Genomic DNA, 16,560 nt, shown 5'->3' with positions numbered 1-16,560 from the left:
AATTGGTATGGCCTATAGAGAGTCATGATCTGAGTATTGTTTCACACAACAGACTGCAGCCATAGAGATAATTTTAGAATTAACATCATAAACCACAGTTCTGAGCATATGTTCTGATAGAAATAGCACAGAAATATCTGCAACAGGCACCAAACTAGGGGATGGAGAGAGATAAAATACATATAGCTGCATGTAAACTTCAGTGAAAATAAAACAAGCATAAAACAAAGTGCTATCTACTTGACAGCACATATTACCTTCACATTTTGAGAAGTATGATGTACAGATCAATGAGTTTTTTTCTCCTCCCTATAAATTCGAGCCTAAAGAAAGCACTTGAGTTACGAAATTGTGTTCCATATGGTCAAAGCGTTAAACACCAGATATTAGTGAAAGAAAAAAGGTATTAGTCTGCAAGAGAATTCTGAACTCGAGCCAATGCCAGGTCTGAGTGTAGTCAATGAACTCTAGTTCAAATCTCATCTAAAATTTGGTTTGTCTTGTATTCTGGCACAAGATTTAGAGTGTTGGCAACAGATAGATAATAAGCTTTTACGAAAAATTTCAAGGGAACTTCTCGATTTTGGGTTCCTCTAATAGTTGATCGGCTCATATTGGTAAGAGAAGTCTTGAATGATGATACCAAGTTCATGACAATGCTTACCTGTAAAGAACGCAAGTATACAAGCTAAAGTAAACACGCAAGGAGTAAGTTCATACCACTTGCGACCTCTCCATCACTATTTCCTCAAACATTTCATGATCCACTCTCCACTTCTCAGTAATGCTATGATTCTAACCTGCAACATTATGGGGATTAGACTGATGTTGATCCTGATTTGTTACTACCTGATTTGTGACTGGTAGAGGATTCAATTCTGGGTGGATGGGAGAGAAAAGAGGATGTTGATCCTTGATGGTTCCTTCCCACGTATCCAACCGGAAAACTCACATTGAACCATCACCGTCATCTCTAGTCCCATGGAACCCAAACAGCTTCTATCTGGGGACATCGGAATAAGAAACCGTTCGAGATCAAGAAAAAGGGACATAAGACTTGGGATCCTGCTTAAGGAGATTACCCGCGATACGGTGGTAGAAGGGTGAGGGGAGATGCGATTGCCGATCTCCACTCTCTGGGTCATGGCGTTGATGTCGATCGCCCTCACGAAAGGCCTAACGATCCTCGAATCGAGCTTCGAAGGAACCCGCGAGCTCTTCTTCTCGCCCTTCTCGATCGCCCCTTCCAACGACGGAGGGATATTTATGGGCTCTGCTCATCGCGCCTTCCACTTAAATCTTGAAGGAGCCGCTCTCTGAGCCCGCCTTGAATCTAGACCGGTCGATTTACTAATCAAACCGACCATTAGATCAGCCCTTCATCGGTCGAGTTGTTAATGGAATCGGCTCGATTTATATTGTTTGTGATGGCCGCTGAACCGGTAGAATTATTAATCGAACCGGACACTGAAAAATAAAGGGTGATAAAATTCTGGACGAGGTATTAATTGAACCGGCTATTGAATCAGCCAACCAACCCTTTTATAGAAGTCAGGAAGAATCGAACCGGTCAATGATCGACCTTGAAGCGGTCGAGTTACTAATCGAACCGGCCAATCAACAATAAAATTGGGAAAGAACGACGTAAGGTTCGATCAACGATCCAAAAGACCGCATATTTTCGAAACGGGGCGTTGCGAGAATCGAACTCGCGACCCCTCGCACCCGAAGCGAGAATCATGCCACTAGACCAAACGCCCGAATTGGTAAGTATTTGGTAAACTTTATATAAATATATTGAAGAAGTCTTTGCCTTGTCTGCCGCGGAGTCCGCGCGTTTCGATCCTTCATCCATTCTTTATCCTCTCCTCTCGCTGCTACGAGTTCCATCGTCAGCCAACATACGGCACAGTTTGGTCGCGACGACCCCTGGTCGTGATCCCCTTCTAATCTTTCCGATAAGAAATCCACGGTCGTTCCATAATTAGGTCAAAATCTTTGCTCGATTGCTGATTCTTTTCGGAATCAAATATCGGATTTTTGTTTGCGGTCTTTAGTGCTATGCGATCGTCAAGGTTTGGATTAACTGCGTGGAATCTTAGCCCTTCGATCGATTGTTGATCTCTCTCTTTGTTCTTTCTGTCATTGTTGATATTGGAACTGGAGGTTGAGGAGCTTTTGTTGCTTCCCTTGCTGAAAGAGCCGTCTTGACAGCAGATTCTAATGGCTCAACCTCGCACTAAAGTGACTTCGATTTTGGGAAGTTGCATTATGATGAAAGTGCTGTTAAGTTGCAATTTACATGTCTGCTACCTGTTGTATGCATAGGCTGTTGGAGTAGACAACACTTTTCGTAGGAAATGGGACCGTGAAGAGTTTCTTCAGAGAACGCGAGAACGAGAAAGGCAAGAGGTGAATGCACTGACCAGAGATACATTTATTAAGCTTATATTAAACTAGTTGGCATGTTCATTCAATCCTTATGTTTTTTTCTGTAACAAGGATGAGGAGTCCAAATTCAAATCCAAAGGTAAGTTATAAAATGTGCAGATCTTCCAGATTGATTCGTTGCTTTATATCAATGACTTTTTATAGTTGCTCATGCCCTAATTTGTTGCTTAAAATCTCAGAAAAAGCTCCTCTTGTTCAAAGGAAACCCTTGAAGCACAGGAACTATGAAGTTGACCTCGAATCCCGCTTGGGGAAAACTCAGGTTTGTCATAACAAAGTTTAGTTGCTTAGGATAATCCTTTTTTGTTAGAAATTTATGATTGTTAAACAATAAATACTCATACTTGTAGATTTATATTTACATTTGTGTTACAAAGGATGCTCAACTGTAAGAGTTTTTATTCTTCTTTTGGTATTCTCTGCTGCTCTGAAGACATGCAACTTCTTGTTTATTGTCTAGGATAGTGTAGCCATCAATGTCAATGTTGCATGTTTTTACTCCATTCATCTCTTACCTCTTTAACCAAGGGGATTCAATGTGAATGTAAAAACCTTTAAGCCGTATTTTCACTATGAAGTCATCTTTAAAACTTTGTAATTTTTAGACACATTCAAATTGACGTCCTTGTTATTATAGGTGTTCTCTATTCCACAAATTGAGCCCTAACCACAATTGGAGCTCACCAATTAATGATCATGAAACTTTCATTTTACCCTCCACTATTTCACTTTTTTTTTTTATCTGGACTTGAATTTGTTTCCATGGCAATATTGGTTTGAACTTGATAGAGATGGATTTTTAATTTCCTGCAGAAACAAACTGCGACTATTTTTCCATCTTTTCAGGTTGAACTTACTGGTTCATCCTCTCCTCTCCACTGTTGGCTATCTTGCTGAATGAAATTCTTCCGTAGCTTTAGGTCTGTGGTTTGAAATATGCATAGTTGTTGATAGAGATGGGTCTTGTGGTGCAGGAGTTCGAGGGAGGAGTTGGATATCAAAGAACTTCTCCAATCATTACTCCTATAATAATATCAAAGAACTTCTTCAATTATTAAACAACCTTTGAGTATCTTGAATATTGAAAAATATAAAGAAACCATCCCCTTATCTCAAAAAATTTCTCCATACTCCAATTGGGTTACGATTACGAGTACTCTTTACCCATGTTGATTATCTCAAGAGCTCCCTTAACATCATTTGTCCTATTATTTTCAAATAAATACATTATTCTTGTTGTTATCACTATTTTTGTATCCCAAGCTAAATTATTTACAGAATACTCATGGCCAAGCATTCATGATTTATTTATTTGACTTATTGCTAGTGTTGATATAGTAATTAATATAACTTGATAGAATGGTTCTTGATTGCTTAGATGGTTCAAATAAATTAAAATTTGATATATGATTACTTGTTTCTCATGGGTTACATTCGTTTCTTTTTGCAGGTTGTTACCCCCATTGCATTACTAAGCCAACAGGTATGTTCTATGTCATACTTTAGCTGTTGAGGAACTGTTTTGGATCTACGTATCCTTAGGGGATGGTCTTCATGGCAGCTTTGCTTTCTAAGGAATCTATGGCCTTCTTTTAGCTGATTGCGCAATTTTGATGTTAGAAGGCAGAACTTTTTCTTTTCTTTTTTAATGAGAAATTATGTTTATATCTGATCTGGAGAAGTGAGTCTAAAACTTGAGTCATAGGTTAGATCAGCCAAGTATTTAGTTTGAATTATAGAACATTAATGAGGATAGACCTCTCATATTTGCGCTCTTGACTAGTAAGTGTTACTGAAACAGAAAATATTGACAAAAATGAAGTGGCAAGTGGGTTATATGCTTATTATTATCCCAAGGATATGGATGTATGATACAGGTTTCCTTACTAAGGAATGGGAGATGTGCGGTGGTGCCTTAAGGATTCTAGTGATTATGAGGCTAATTACATATTACCTCCTGTACTTGGACCCTCTCAACATCGTGGTCTCTGTACTTTAAAAATTTATGTTGGGATCCTCATAGTTATGAAAGTGAAGCAATTCATCCTATTTTCCCTAACGCAGTCGGCTGCCGTAACGGAAAATACAACACGTGATATCATGTGCTAGATTGATGCGAAATGGATGGGCAAAAAGATAATTTCAACAGCGACAGGGCGATCGCTTCAACGGTGATGGCCGCCATATCGGGCACTGCTGTCACTGCAGCCGTTGTGGCATTGGACCCTGTCCACGAGGACCTTGGGCACTCCTTTGTCTACGTCAATATATCCCACTCTGATGACGGCGTTGTCACAAGCACCACCATGTTCCGATCCATCTCTGGTGCATCCGTGTATCTTAGGATTTATGTGAATCTATCTAGCTAGAAAAATTGACCAGTAAGGTAGCTAATTGGATCTGTTGTGGTTTTGGTGGCAACCCAGAAAGTAAAAGTAGATAGATTGAAGGAAAAGAAATCCAAGGAAAATTCTGAAAGTTCATGTTCAGATGCAAAGATCCTCTGTTCCGTAGCTTTTAACCCAGTTCTTGTTGTGTTGGGTGTTCTTAGTGAGACTGTTTGAAGAGTTTTTTTGGCCAAGCAGAGAGCATACTCAGGTGATCATCAATAGCAGCTATCCTGGTGAACAGGAGTTCTGCTACTGCACATCACAAGGCCAGATTATTTTATGCAATCAGCAGACTTTTTTATACTACAAGAACAAAACAGAGATTCTACATATTAGCCTCCTCTTGAATCCTGCCTAACATTTGATACACTGCTGCTGCAATCTCATCCACCGACATGTGCTGGCAGTCATCTTCCACCTGCGAATCAAAGGCAGGCGTCACTAAGGTGAGCACGCAAACTCCATGAGGTTGGCAACTGATGCAGAGAGGAAGGAGGTGGAGTCCGGCGTACCTTGTAACTAAAGGAGTACATGACCATCTGGTCGACGGAGGTGACATTGAAGTGCAGCGGCAGGAGCCGCAAGCTCTGTAGCCTGACCACCAACTTGAGCAGCTGCTTCAGCCGCCGCCTCGTGAGCACCTTGAGGTTTCTGTGGCTCTCCACCATCGTCACCTTGATGTTTGCAGTGGCTGCTTTGTCTTCGATCTCCTCGGTGTTTCGAAAGATACTATCATGGTCAATTATGCCACTACTATTTTCGACGGATGGATTGAAACATAGTGGTGCCTATGGAAACACCCACATCATATTGGTGGATGCAGGAGGAGGAGGCGTTGGTGTCGGAGCTAGCGAGGTGGGGCATGTCAGGGCCGACATAGACAAAGGAGCACCCAAGTCCCTCGTCAACAAGTTCCGACACCACAACAATCGCAACGGCAGCGGTGTCGACGGGGCGATCATCGTCGTAAAAGAAATCGCCCTATCGCCGTTGAAATTATTTTTTTGCTCATTGGTTTCATATCAATCCAACACATGATGTCACTTGCTATGTATTCTGTTAGGACAGCCGACAGTGTTAGGGAAAATAAGATGAATTATTTCACTTTCATAACCATGAGAATCCCAATATAAATTTTGAAAGTTCAGTGTTCACGATGCTAAAAGGTCCAAATACATAAGGTAATATGTAATTAGCCCATGATTATGATATTACTAAGTTAATTTGAGATTTATCATTGGTTAATTTGAAATTTATCAATTTAGCTAGTCTTTTATCGCGTTGGTTAAGTCCAGGTACTGGCAGCCCTTTTATGTTTATATTGCCACACAAATGCTTGTCATTGTTATATCATGGCTGGTCGTTGCGAATGATCTGTATCGGATTGTCACGGACTTAGCTGGTTTTGCCTAAGTCGTGCGGCACCCTTGCGTATCCGTCCGCAAAGGTCAGCCTCCCCGAAGCCTCCCATTGTCCCTTAGGACCACCAAAAGAGAGAACGGGTTAGAGGGAACGCCTCAATCGGGATCCACAAGCAAACATTTCCGAAAAACACTTCATAGACAATGCAAGTTACAAACAGACTTTACAAGCTCTGAACAGTGGCACAACAAAGGGTAAAATGGTCCATTACAGACCGAAAATCTCTCGCACGTGTCCACATGACACAACCTTTATTTACAAGCCTAAAGAGGCCACCAACCCAACTAAAATGGGACTATTAAGCCTTCGGCCGCCCCTCTACGTGCTGTACAAGGCATGAACATGCCAAAAGACACGGACATACATGAGCATTACATCAAACATCTTGTTTAGAAGTTTGTCCGTGACATTCTCGCCCACTTATTCCTTCGACGTCCTCGTTGAAGCCTTTGTCGACACTGCAACTCCTCGCCTTTGCTGAGTCTTCAATCTTCTGCTCCAGCTACAATGCGCCTCTTGGCTCCTTGCTGCTCTCCGCTGTTGTTTTTGAGTAGTCGAACCTTTGATCCGCCATGCTGCTTCAACTCACCAATGACTCTGACTCTGGTGTGGGGTTGGCTGAGTTGTGTTGATCCTTGTTGATTCCTGCGGATCCCCCAAATGAAGGAAAAGACCATCCTTCCTGCGCCAGTCTCTCAAATTCCTCATGCTGCTTGAATTGGGTGGATGCTTGTTGGAGCTTTAACAAGCATCGTCTCGCAAACTTCTGAAGTTTTGGGTCCTTCCTCCACAAAATTTGCTCATTGACTCTTCTTTCACTTAGTTGTCACATCCAAGTAGGTTCGCATCACTTCCGCTTTCGATTGGCATTTCGTTAGGAAATGAAGCGGACAATCTACTCTCAGTAGCACTGATCACCGTTGGTGAGGATTTGACAACTATTGTCTTCCATTATCTTTGAAGGGTCTTTGAACTTGTGCAGAGCTCCTCTGCTGGATAGATAAGAGAATTGGGGTACTCGGTTTCGTCCATTCTCTTAAAAGTTGAGAAGGCAAAGGTTACTTGACTTCGCCCGCCTCCTCGAGGTTGTACTTCATGCATCGAGCTAGTTACTGGCCTTCGCCTGCTCTTTGCTCACACTTCTGAAGCACTTGAAGTGTTTGCACTCCTTGCGTTGAGTTAGCTACTGTGATTCACCTTCTCAATGCCATCGAACTTCTGGAATGTAGGAAGTTTTCACCCCAACTTGGAGTAATTCGCTCATAGGTTTGGTCGCCTCTGGGATTGTACCGTCTTCTCCATCAACCCTGCCGCCTACTCCATTGAGTAGCAAAGGTATAGCACCGCGTACTGCCTGCTTCGTTCCTTGGTTATGCACTCTTGCATGACCCGAAGTCCTTCACTTTCGGCTATCTTGATGAGAAGCACATTGACACCGGTCTTACGAAGTTCTTCGGCCTCTGCCCTTCAGCCTTGTCTAGGTACTTAGAGATTGCCTCTGCATTCTCCGCCTCCTCGACCCCTTTCACGACCAAGCGCTCTCCCTCCATGAGAGCAAGGGATCAATGACTTTCACGGAAGTCTCGCCTCTGCGGTACCATGGCGCTGCCATGCCCATGGCCCTACTATCCGTCGCCTCGCATCTGCATCCCTTTTCTTCACGATCAGTAGATATGTCTCTGTGGCACTCCTCTGAGTCCACCTCCATTCTAACTGATACTTGATTTTGGGTAACTAAGTCCCTCTGGACTCGTCGTCGCTTCCTCGCCCCTTTCGACCCCCTGCTTCAACACCTCTGTGTTCTCCAAGCAGTTCGTTTAGTCGATGGAAAGACAGACTACAACTCCCATGCATGGCCTCTGCCATCACGTTGTAGGGTTTGCACCGATTCTATTTTCCTTAGCTTCCTTGATAGCAACGTTCGCTTACTCGGCCTTGTCCTCTGACTTGCCGGGCTCCCTTAAGCGAATATGAGCTCTGGAGCAGTCCAACTCTCCAGCTGCTTCGATCATACCTCTGCATGATCAAGTCCCTCCCATGGAACTCACTGGTACTTGCATTCGAACTTTTCCCTTAGTGGAACACAGCCCCCATATGCTGATGACCAAGGTTTTCATCCGATGCAAAATTCGATGCACGCCCGAAAGACCCGCCTCTGCGGTACCATGACCTTCACTCCTTGAATCCATAGCCCTTCTTGCCGTCGTGTTGTTCACCGAAGTGGAGCTTCCAGTAGCTCTCGATCATACCTCCATATGATCCAATCCCTCCCGGGACTATGTCGTGTGTATCGCATTGCCACGAACTGTTCCACCACGATCCGCTGCACCATGTCGCCTCCTGCTGACATCTCCATTGCATTCTGATCCTTGTGGAATAAACTCGAATTCTGAACCCTCCATGTGTGGCCTCTGCCAATACATCGCAGGGTCTCCTCCACCTTCGATTTTGTTCGCTCCTTTGGCAATCGACCTTTATCCACCCACTCTTGGGTCACACCTAGATGAAGCACCGCTCTAGGACAGTCCGTCGCCTAGTAGCTCCCGAAGTCCACCAACTTCACTGTAATTTGTGCACTATTGTCTGGATCCTGGGCCTCTGCCCCTACCAGCATAATCTCCGCTGCGCACCGCTTCCTTCATAGCAACTCGAATGGCAACACTGTGGCAATATTCTTCAAGAGTACCCGCCTCTGCGTCCTCTTGCCCCGTGCTAAGGCCTTCTGTACCCAACTTCACCTCCGCAAATTGAGTCACCTTAGTTCCTCCATCAAATGCTTCTCCGAGATAAGGTGCATGTGCCCCGAAGCTCCCTTCGTCTTTGGCACCATGCAAGATGAGTCCGCTCCGTCAGAATGAAGGACCCATGGAACAACATGATCCTACTCTTGCCTCTGCAAGAGTTCATGTCCTTGACCTCTGTCTAAGGAAAGCACTGAGCCTCTGCTCCACGTTCCAACTTCTATGCTGGCTCCCTTCATGCGGCTTGAGTACTTCGCCAAGTTACACCCAAGTTGCTCCGCTCCTCGTTTTCACATTGAGTTGATGGTGGCCCTCGCGCCCACCATTCTACGGGTCAGCCCTCCCTTGAGTCCGATCTCCACATCGACTCCAAGTGTGCCCTCATTTAAGTTGCTTTGGGTCGCTCCCCCACTTGATCTCGCAATGCATCCACCAATGCATTCTCTCAAGCGAGATCATGCGATGACTCCTCGTCGCTTGCTCAGTCCATCGAGCTTCGTGGAGTTGTTGTTTGTTGAGGTACTCCTCCTCAACATGTAAGGTCCGTCTCACATGATTCTCCCTCTGGAGAGCCGGGACTTATCCCTCCTGGATAACTATCCCGTTGGAGCAACACATCTCTTCGTTTCGGAGACCACCATCCCCTTGAACTACTCCGATCTGCTGAACAAACTGTGCATTGTTCAGCCTCCTGCAAACGCACTTGCTAGATTGCGACTCCCCGTCAATACAGTCCCCACTGCACCCCTCAAGGCCTAGCAACATGCTGAACTCGTTGCACGCTTCAGCCTCCTACGGACGTATCCTTCACATGCCGAAGAGAAAGTTTCAATGCTCCATGGCACCGAGTTTCGATCGCCTTGGGATGGCCACGAACATTCCATCGTCCGTATACAAGCCCTTGCATGAGTACCAAATTCTTCGAGTTAGCAATTCCCCTCACCTCTGCGAGCTTTGCATAACTCTTTTTGGTCGTTGAGCAACTCATTCCACCTTGGATGGTCTCATCCATTACCAAGCGCCTCGCTTGTCTTGAGCACCATCAAGTATAGTTGTCAACGTTGAGCCGTAGCTCAAACTCAGCCATCCCAACCTTTGTGCGCTCCACATTCTTCCAAGCTTGTCTGTTCTCGTGGTGCCTCTTGCGCGAAGGGTTGGCCATTCCTCTGAATGTCAATCTCAAATGCCCGCTCTTCCGAGCGACTCCTTTTCCCTACATCTCTATGCCCGTTTTCCCCCAAACGGTCACGCGTGTGCTGACTGCCCTCAACGCAGCCCCGCTAGGTCCCCCACGTTTGCATGCTAAGTGTTTCTATGAGTGCTTGTCCCGCTCTGATACCATGTGTCACGGACTTAGCTGGTTTTGCCTAAGTCGTGCGGCACCCTTGCGTGTCCGTCCGCAAAGGTCAGCCTCCCCGAAGCCTCCCATTGTCCCTTAGGACCACCAAAAGAGAGAACGGGTTAGAGGGAACGTCTCAATCGGGATCCACAAGCAAACATTTCCGAAAAACACTTCATAGACAATGCAAGTTACAAACAGACTTTACAAGCTCTGAACAGTGGCACAACAAAGGGTAAAATGGTCCATTACAGACCGAAAATCTCTCGCACGTGTCCACATGACACAACCTTTATTTACAAGCCTAAAGAGGCCACCAACCCAACTAAAATGGGACTATTAAGCCTTCGGCCGCCCCTCTACGTGCTGTACAAGGCATGAACATGCCAAAAGACACGGACATACATGAGCATTACATCAAACATCTTGTTTAGAAGTTTGTCCGTGACAGGATGGCAGATGACTGGTATGCAGGCCATTTCTAGGCTGTCTTATTTCTGTGTCCCACATCAATTAAGATTTGGTACATCATGTCCATCATGATTTTACCAGCTAAAATATTATTTCCTGCAAAATAAGATAACACACACATCTGCACACATGAAGGCAATGATATCAGGAATCCACTTTTCTAGTGAAAATTTTTCTCATGAGTCATGGTAACACAGATGCTATAAATGTGAGTTTTGTACTTTTGAAGCGACTCTTTCAATTTAAAGGTTAGTAATGAAGTCAACATTCAGTCTATGAATTTGTATTTTGCAGGCTGGATACTACTGTTCAGTCTGTGAATGAGTTGTAAAAGACTGCCAATTACGTGGACCACATCAATGGGAAGAAGCGTGGGTGTCCCATGCAATTTTTGTTTTTACAATTGTTGGACGAGTTGTTTCTTGTAAGTTGCACTAATATCATTGGTCTTGATTCTATTCAGATCAGAGAGCTCTAGGCATGTCTATGAGGGTGGAGAGGGCAACTCTTCAACAGGAATTTTATGCTTGGTTGTTCTAAGAACAAAAATAATTGACTATTTATGGCCATTTAACAACATAATCAAATATATTGAAAGGATTAATCTAAATTATTCTTCGTAAAACCCATGTTTATTTACCTGTAAAGTTTCATTGATCTATGCTGTATGATATAGTAAACCTTCTTGTGGTAATTTTAGCAAGTATATGTGATCAGAAGAAAAATGGTTAGTTAGGAACAGCAGGTGCAGTGTCTGAAGCATTTAGTATGTTATTTTCTTCATTATGCAGCTTGATCGCAGTTTTCACTATTAACTTCAGCATGCCACTACACTAGGATCAGTCTGTTTCTTGTGCTGATATAAAATGATTGCTTCAACTGTCATGCTGCAACTTTTATCTGTACTTCTTGATTTCTTTGTTATCATTCTTATACTCAAGTGTTTTCTTCTTTTTACAGGTTCAAGAACGATTTGAAATGCTTAAGAAGCGAAAAGCTCCGGAGAGCTTTTCTGAGCAAGGTAAGGAAATCGAGTGAACTTTCTTAGCGTACAAATTCATTAGTTGTTTAATGCTGGTCTATGATTCATTATACAGTTTTGCAGTTTTGCTTCCCCTGTTTTGTGGAAATGAACTAGAATAAACGGCTGGCTCTCGCTCTATATAATGGTGTATGTCCTTTTTTATTTGTTTGCCACAGATTTGGATGAGAGACTAAGAAAACAGCAGGTAGAGGAGGAGGAGCGTCTGGGTCGTGAAAGAAAGAAGGAGAAGAAGGTGAGCAGTTTTCATAAGGGTTGTTGGTTTGGACTGCAGTCTCTTTACCTTTGCTACTGTCCACTATTTTTTTTAATGGTCTTATCAATTTTTTTTTTAACTCGGTAAAGACCATGACTTTGTGCTTAGAGATGTGAATACATTGGTTGCATGTGTGATCTTGTTTTGCAACTTGACTATGGACGCATCGGTTTTCAATTTGTTTTAAACAAGACCTTTTGTTGAGAGAGTGGCAACCAATATGAAGAATTGGTTCCAGTATGTTAAGCATTGCAATTTTGGTTACCGTTAATAGGTTAGGGCATGAACCGCCGAGAGATCATATATTTTTTGGGAACAAGACATACAGATGCCACTTCATCTGAGTCCATCCAAGTATGGCATATTCAATAGCTGTCTGCAATATGAGGAGCCTAGAAAATCAAATGATACATTTGAATGGTTGTACTTAATTTGACAGTCGTAGTGTCATGCAAATGTGAAAAGAACATTGAAGATATAAATATCCTATAGCGAGTCATAAGTGAAACGATTTCTTGCTCTTGCATTATCTCGACTGATTTAAATTGCCTATAAGGGTATTAACCATTGAGAAAGTACATGTACAAATTAGTTGCTCACATATTTCTTCGCAACGATCGGTATATGGTGACATGAAAAGATGGAAAACATTCGAGAGTAAAGTAAATCATTATATTAGGACTTGCTATAAATTTCTCTTGCGTATACGACCATCAGTTCTGTGATAAATGATTTGGCTCACTACATTAGGACTTCTCAAAATTTTCATGTCAACCTGTAAGAAGCATTATTCACTTGGTAATTATGACATTAGAGATGGTATATATTCTTCAATGTATGGTGTGCTGCCCACATGTTTGATGATGAGAAGCATTTTTCTTCTGTGTAACAAATATGCCCTACATTTATTTCTTCCTACTTTGTTTACTTATGAGTTAAAATTTTTGGATCTCAGAAAGAGAAGGCTTTACATTAAGAAACAGAGGATGTCGACCCCGATGTGGCGGCTATGATGGGATTTGGAGGTTTCCGGTCATCGGTCATCGAAGAAGTGATATTATGAGCAATAGCTGCATGGATCTTCCAATTTGATGCTCTTCAATGGCTTTAGCCCGCATAGCCGAGACTTTCCGGTGTTAGCTTAGATTATTAGAGCAATTCAGGAGATAGGCAGGCACAATGTTGCTGTGGGAACCTGGGTGGTGATGATGCTTGAGTTTATTGAAAAGCTTAATGGTGAAGAACAGAATGCTCATCTTGTTGGGTTGAACTACCAAAAGCTAAAAGTAGTTTCTGTAAGTAATTCTCATACATCACTCAATCTGAGGACTAAACATGGAGAAAGAAACAAAATGTGTCTTGACTACTGTTCCTGTGGATCATAGATTTGATATGACATCCAATTGCATAATCTTGATTTAAATTTACATTCATTTTACTGTTCTTTAAAACATTTGTCAGCATATTAATCAGCAAGCAAAAAAGTTCAATTTCGGTGTGAAAAAACTAAAGGTTCTTCACATTGTTATGATGCTGCTATGAATTTGTGATGAGCCAATATTGTTATATTACCAAGAAAGAGAGGAGAAAGGCTATGCATCAAAATTTTAGCTCCAACTGTGTCAAAAGCTACCTGTTTACTTACTCTGAGCTTGCGCTAGTTTAGGCACAAATGATCACGCTATGGCTTGATGTTTCTTCACTGGCAGTACAACAACTCCAAGGCGAACACAACAAGAGTCTTCTTTCAATCCATTATAATAGTGGTCATCATCGACACACTGCCGAATAAGTGTCTAAACCATTAGAAGGTAAAAGAAATCTCCACACTTAATATAATTCAAGACCATCTAAACAACATGGGTGAGCAGATATGAGAAACTCTCAGACGGCGTCAGTGTTGCCTTCGTTCAGAAGTGAAGCTTCCCTGCTAGATACCACGAATGCATCGCGAGGCTGCCGAATGCCGTGATGTTGGCAAGCGAAGAGAAACCATGGATCATACCGAATTTCTTGTTCATCGCAGCGAGTTGCGGGTTGGTCTTTGCGGCTTCCTTATTCTTTGCCCCTCCAACTTCCTGGCCAATGTTCAGTTCTCTCTCGATCTTGTGCCTCTTCTTCATCATCTGCTCCAACACGAAGATGCAAAGAGTAAAAAAGATAATTAACTTTTTTTTATGAGCATCACAATTTCTCTAGTTATATAGTTTTTTGCAAAGAAAGTTAGCCCTAACTAACTATAATGAGAAGATACAAGACTGTTTGCATCAGAACAAACAAAAAGTTAACCAATTAGCAAGAAATCTTTGTTGTTTCTAGCATAAATAGTCAACCTATTCACAACACCAAATCCTTCATGAAATGTAGAGTAACTTTACATCCGACAAAATGAGACATCAATTACAAAATATTTTGGACTATGCCAAAATTCTGAGGAGGTGCAGAGTGATGTTTAAACTTGTCAAGTACTCTACTGATTCTTCACAAATAGTTTGCACTCTCGAAATACTTGAACATAAACCCAAATCCCAACTAGACTCCACATAAAGTATGGACAAGATTCAGGTTTATTTGGATCACGACAAAATGATTGAATCACATACTATAACAGAGACATGTTCTAATATAAGAAAGTATTTTTGCATGTATATCCACTATAAGTATGGGTCTTTACGTGTATTTTTGCTAGTATACTATCCAACATATTTAGTATTCTACATATATGCCCCTAAGTTGACTTTTGCATGAATAGCCTTAAAAGAAGTATTTGCTTATATCCCCCTCGAAAATTCATATTTCTTTATATTAACTCCCAGAAGATCTAGCCATTCATGGTCAACTCCATGGAGGTTTAATAGAATTAGCGAAGATACTGGGGGTTGTGCAGACTCATGAAACGATCAACATATGAATTTTTTGTCCTTTTGACCTCCTTCAAAATTTTGAAGGAAAAGAGACGAGGCTGCAATGGAACTTTTTCTCCTATATAAGAACTTGCTAAACAAACATAATATATAACCCAAGCTGTAGAAATTTGCCAAAGAAACTTGTACAAGTTCAAAGATTTACCTTTTCGAATCCAATCACAATTTTAACAGTTAGGAAATTTTTAGCTAATAATACATTTTAAGGTGATCTAAGCACTTAAAATAAGAAACCCATAACATGATGTCTTAAACTTACTCATGATCGTCATATCACAAGAAGAGCTACATAAAAGGGATGAACCCAATTCATGAGACTTGCGTTGGTTCGGGAAGGATCAACGTATGCAGTCTTACCTCCTCTGTATGTAGAGGAGAATCAATGATAACATTGAGCTATACTAAGAACAATATTACTGGTCAAAAGGAATAGCTATTGCATCTTTTCTTACTACTATGATAAAGAACACAACAATTATGGATTTCTAATTGAGCCTATAGATTTCAAGATCTTGGATGAGTCGACTGAATCACCTCGATGGTCATTGGCGTGAAGACGAGGAGGTTGGAAAGGTCGAAGCCGAGCGCAGAGAGCAGAAACCCAAGCTGATACCTTTCGATGGATGAGGCTGACCTCCACGGATGGAGGTAGGCAAACGCTGCCACCGAAACCGCCGCGCACACGGACACCACCATGAAGTACGCCGGGAACATCTTGCGCTGGAGATTGCCGAATTGATGCCTCGGCAAATATCTGCAAGATTTATACACTTTGCGAAATTCTAGCTATCACTAGCAAATGAACCTTTACCTCTATGCCTGAATCGATTCTAGTACGACGATAGCAACGATTACCAAAGTTGGGATGTTTGGGGGGGGGGGGGAGAATAGGGGTTACTTGAACATGATGATGCCGCCGATGAAGGTGACCCAGAGGGCGGCACCCCAGGCGGTGGCGAAGGCGAGGAGGTGGCACAGCTTGGCGGCGGAGACGGCGGCCGCGGGGGATTCCGGCCCCGATCCGAGGACGTCCGGCGCGAAGACGACGCCGACCGCGAGGAACGCCACCGCCGTGAGGAACCGGGTCGACCACGCCATCGGAGCGCCGGGCGAGAACGCGAGAGAGAGGGAGAGAAATCTAAGGTTAAGGTTTCGGTAGGCGAGCGCGTGGGTGGCCGAGGAAGAAGAAAACGACGACGACGGTAAGTGTCGCCCGGAGTTCTCGACGAATCAATGGAGGCAGGCTGATGCATCCGAGAGGTAGGTGGGAACGTGTGAGGTTAATACCTTCCTTTCCAATCATACCCCTGTGATGCACGGGATTATAGCCGTCTTGCTTCTGGAAATTGAGGGTATTATAGGTATTTTGATTCTCTGCTGGTCCCATGTATTAAAAGAATATAGAAAATAATGACCAACGGCAAGTAATCTTTTAGATGGCGTGCTGACAGTCACACTTGAATCTATTGGTGATTGTGCGATGTATCGTATATAGTAGCTTCGAGGAATATTCTTGGCACGATT

The 16,560-nt window shown here is 42.8% G+C and overlaps 2 protein-coding genes and 1 non-coding gene across 5 annotated transcripts; 1 reads left to right on the top strand and 2 right to left on the bottom strand.

The window, feature by feature from the left end:
- Window positions 1–1,688: 1,688 nt before the first annotated feature.
- Window positions 1,689–1,760, bottom strand: TRNAP-CGG (transfer RNA proline (anticodon CGG)). The gene has a single exon. It is a non-coding gene; the product is annotated as a tRNA-Pro (tRNA).
- A 109-nt stretch (window positions 1,761–1,869) lies between these two features.
- On the top strand, window positions 1,870–13,545 carry LOC103993687 (uncharacterized). 3 transcript variants are annotated; one of them, XM_065120028.1, is made up of 8 exons: window positions 1,870–2,244; window positions 2,329–2,412; window positions 2,503–2,530; window positions 2,631–2,713; window positions 3,902–3,934; window positions 11,775–11,835; window positions 12,015–12,091; window positions 13,068–13,545. In XM_065120028.1, the coding sequence occupies exons 1-8, from the start codon at window positions 2,224–2,226 to the stop codon at window positions 13,086–13,088; spliced, it is 408 nt and encodes a 135-aa protein (XP_064976100.1). In that variant the 5' UTR covers window positions 1,870–2,223; the 3' UTR covers window positions 13,089–13,545. The 3 variants fall into 3 exon arrangements, 1 of the variants encoding a protein (XP_064976100.1); XR_010489168.1 differs by lacking the exon at window positions 13,068–13,545 and adding an exon at window positions 11,109–11,238 and having other exon boundaries at window positions 1,870–2,412; XR_010489169.1 differs by lacking the exons at window positions 2,503–2,530; window positions 13,068–13,545 and adding an exon at window positions 11,109–11,238 and having other exon boundaries at window positions 1,870–2,412.
- A 294-nt stretch (window positions 13,546–13,839) lies between these two features.
- On the bottom strand, window positions 13,840–16,289 carry LOC135618792 (uncharacterized). Its single transcript, XM_065120027.1, has 3 exons — window positions 15,935–16,289; window positions 15,571–15,790; window positions 13,840–14,238 (listed from the first exon to the last, which is right to left on the bottom strand). The coding sequence occupies exons 1-3, from the start codon at window positions 16,132–16,134 to the stop codon at window positions 14,023–14,025; spliced, it is 636 nt and encodes a 211-aa protein (XP_064976099.1). The 5' UTR covers window positions 16,135–16,289; the 3' UTR covers window positions 13,840–14,022.
- Window positions 16,290–16,560: the final 271 nt, after the last annotated feature.

Source organism: Musa acuminata, chromosome BXJ2-8 (genome assembly GCF_036884655.1).
Source record: "Musa acuminata AAA Group cultivar baxijiao chromosome BXJ2-8, Cavendish_Baxijiao_AAA, whole genome shotgun sequence".
In the NCBI taxonomy this organism is placed as follows: Eukaryota; Viridiplantae; Streptophyta; class Magnoliopsida; order Zingiberales; family Musaceae; genus Musa; species Musa acuminata.
This window is presented reverse-complemented; position numbering and strand designations above follow the sequence as displayed.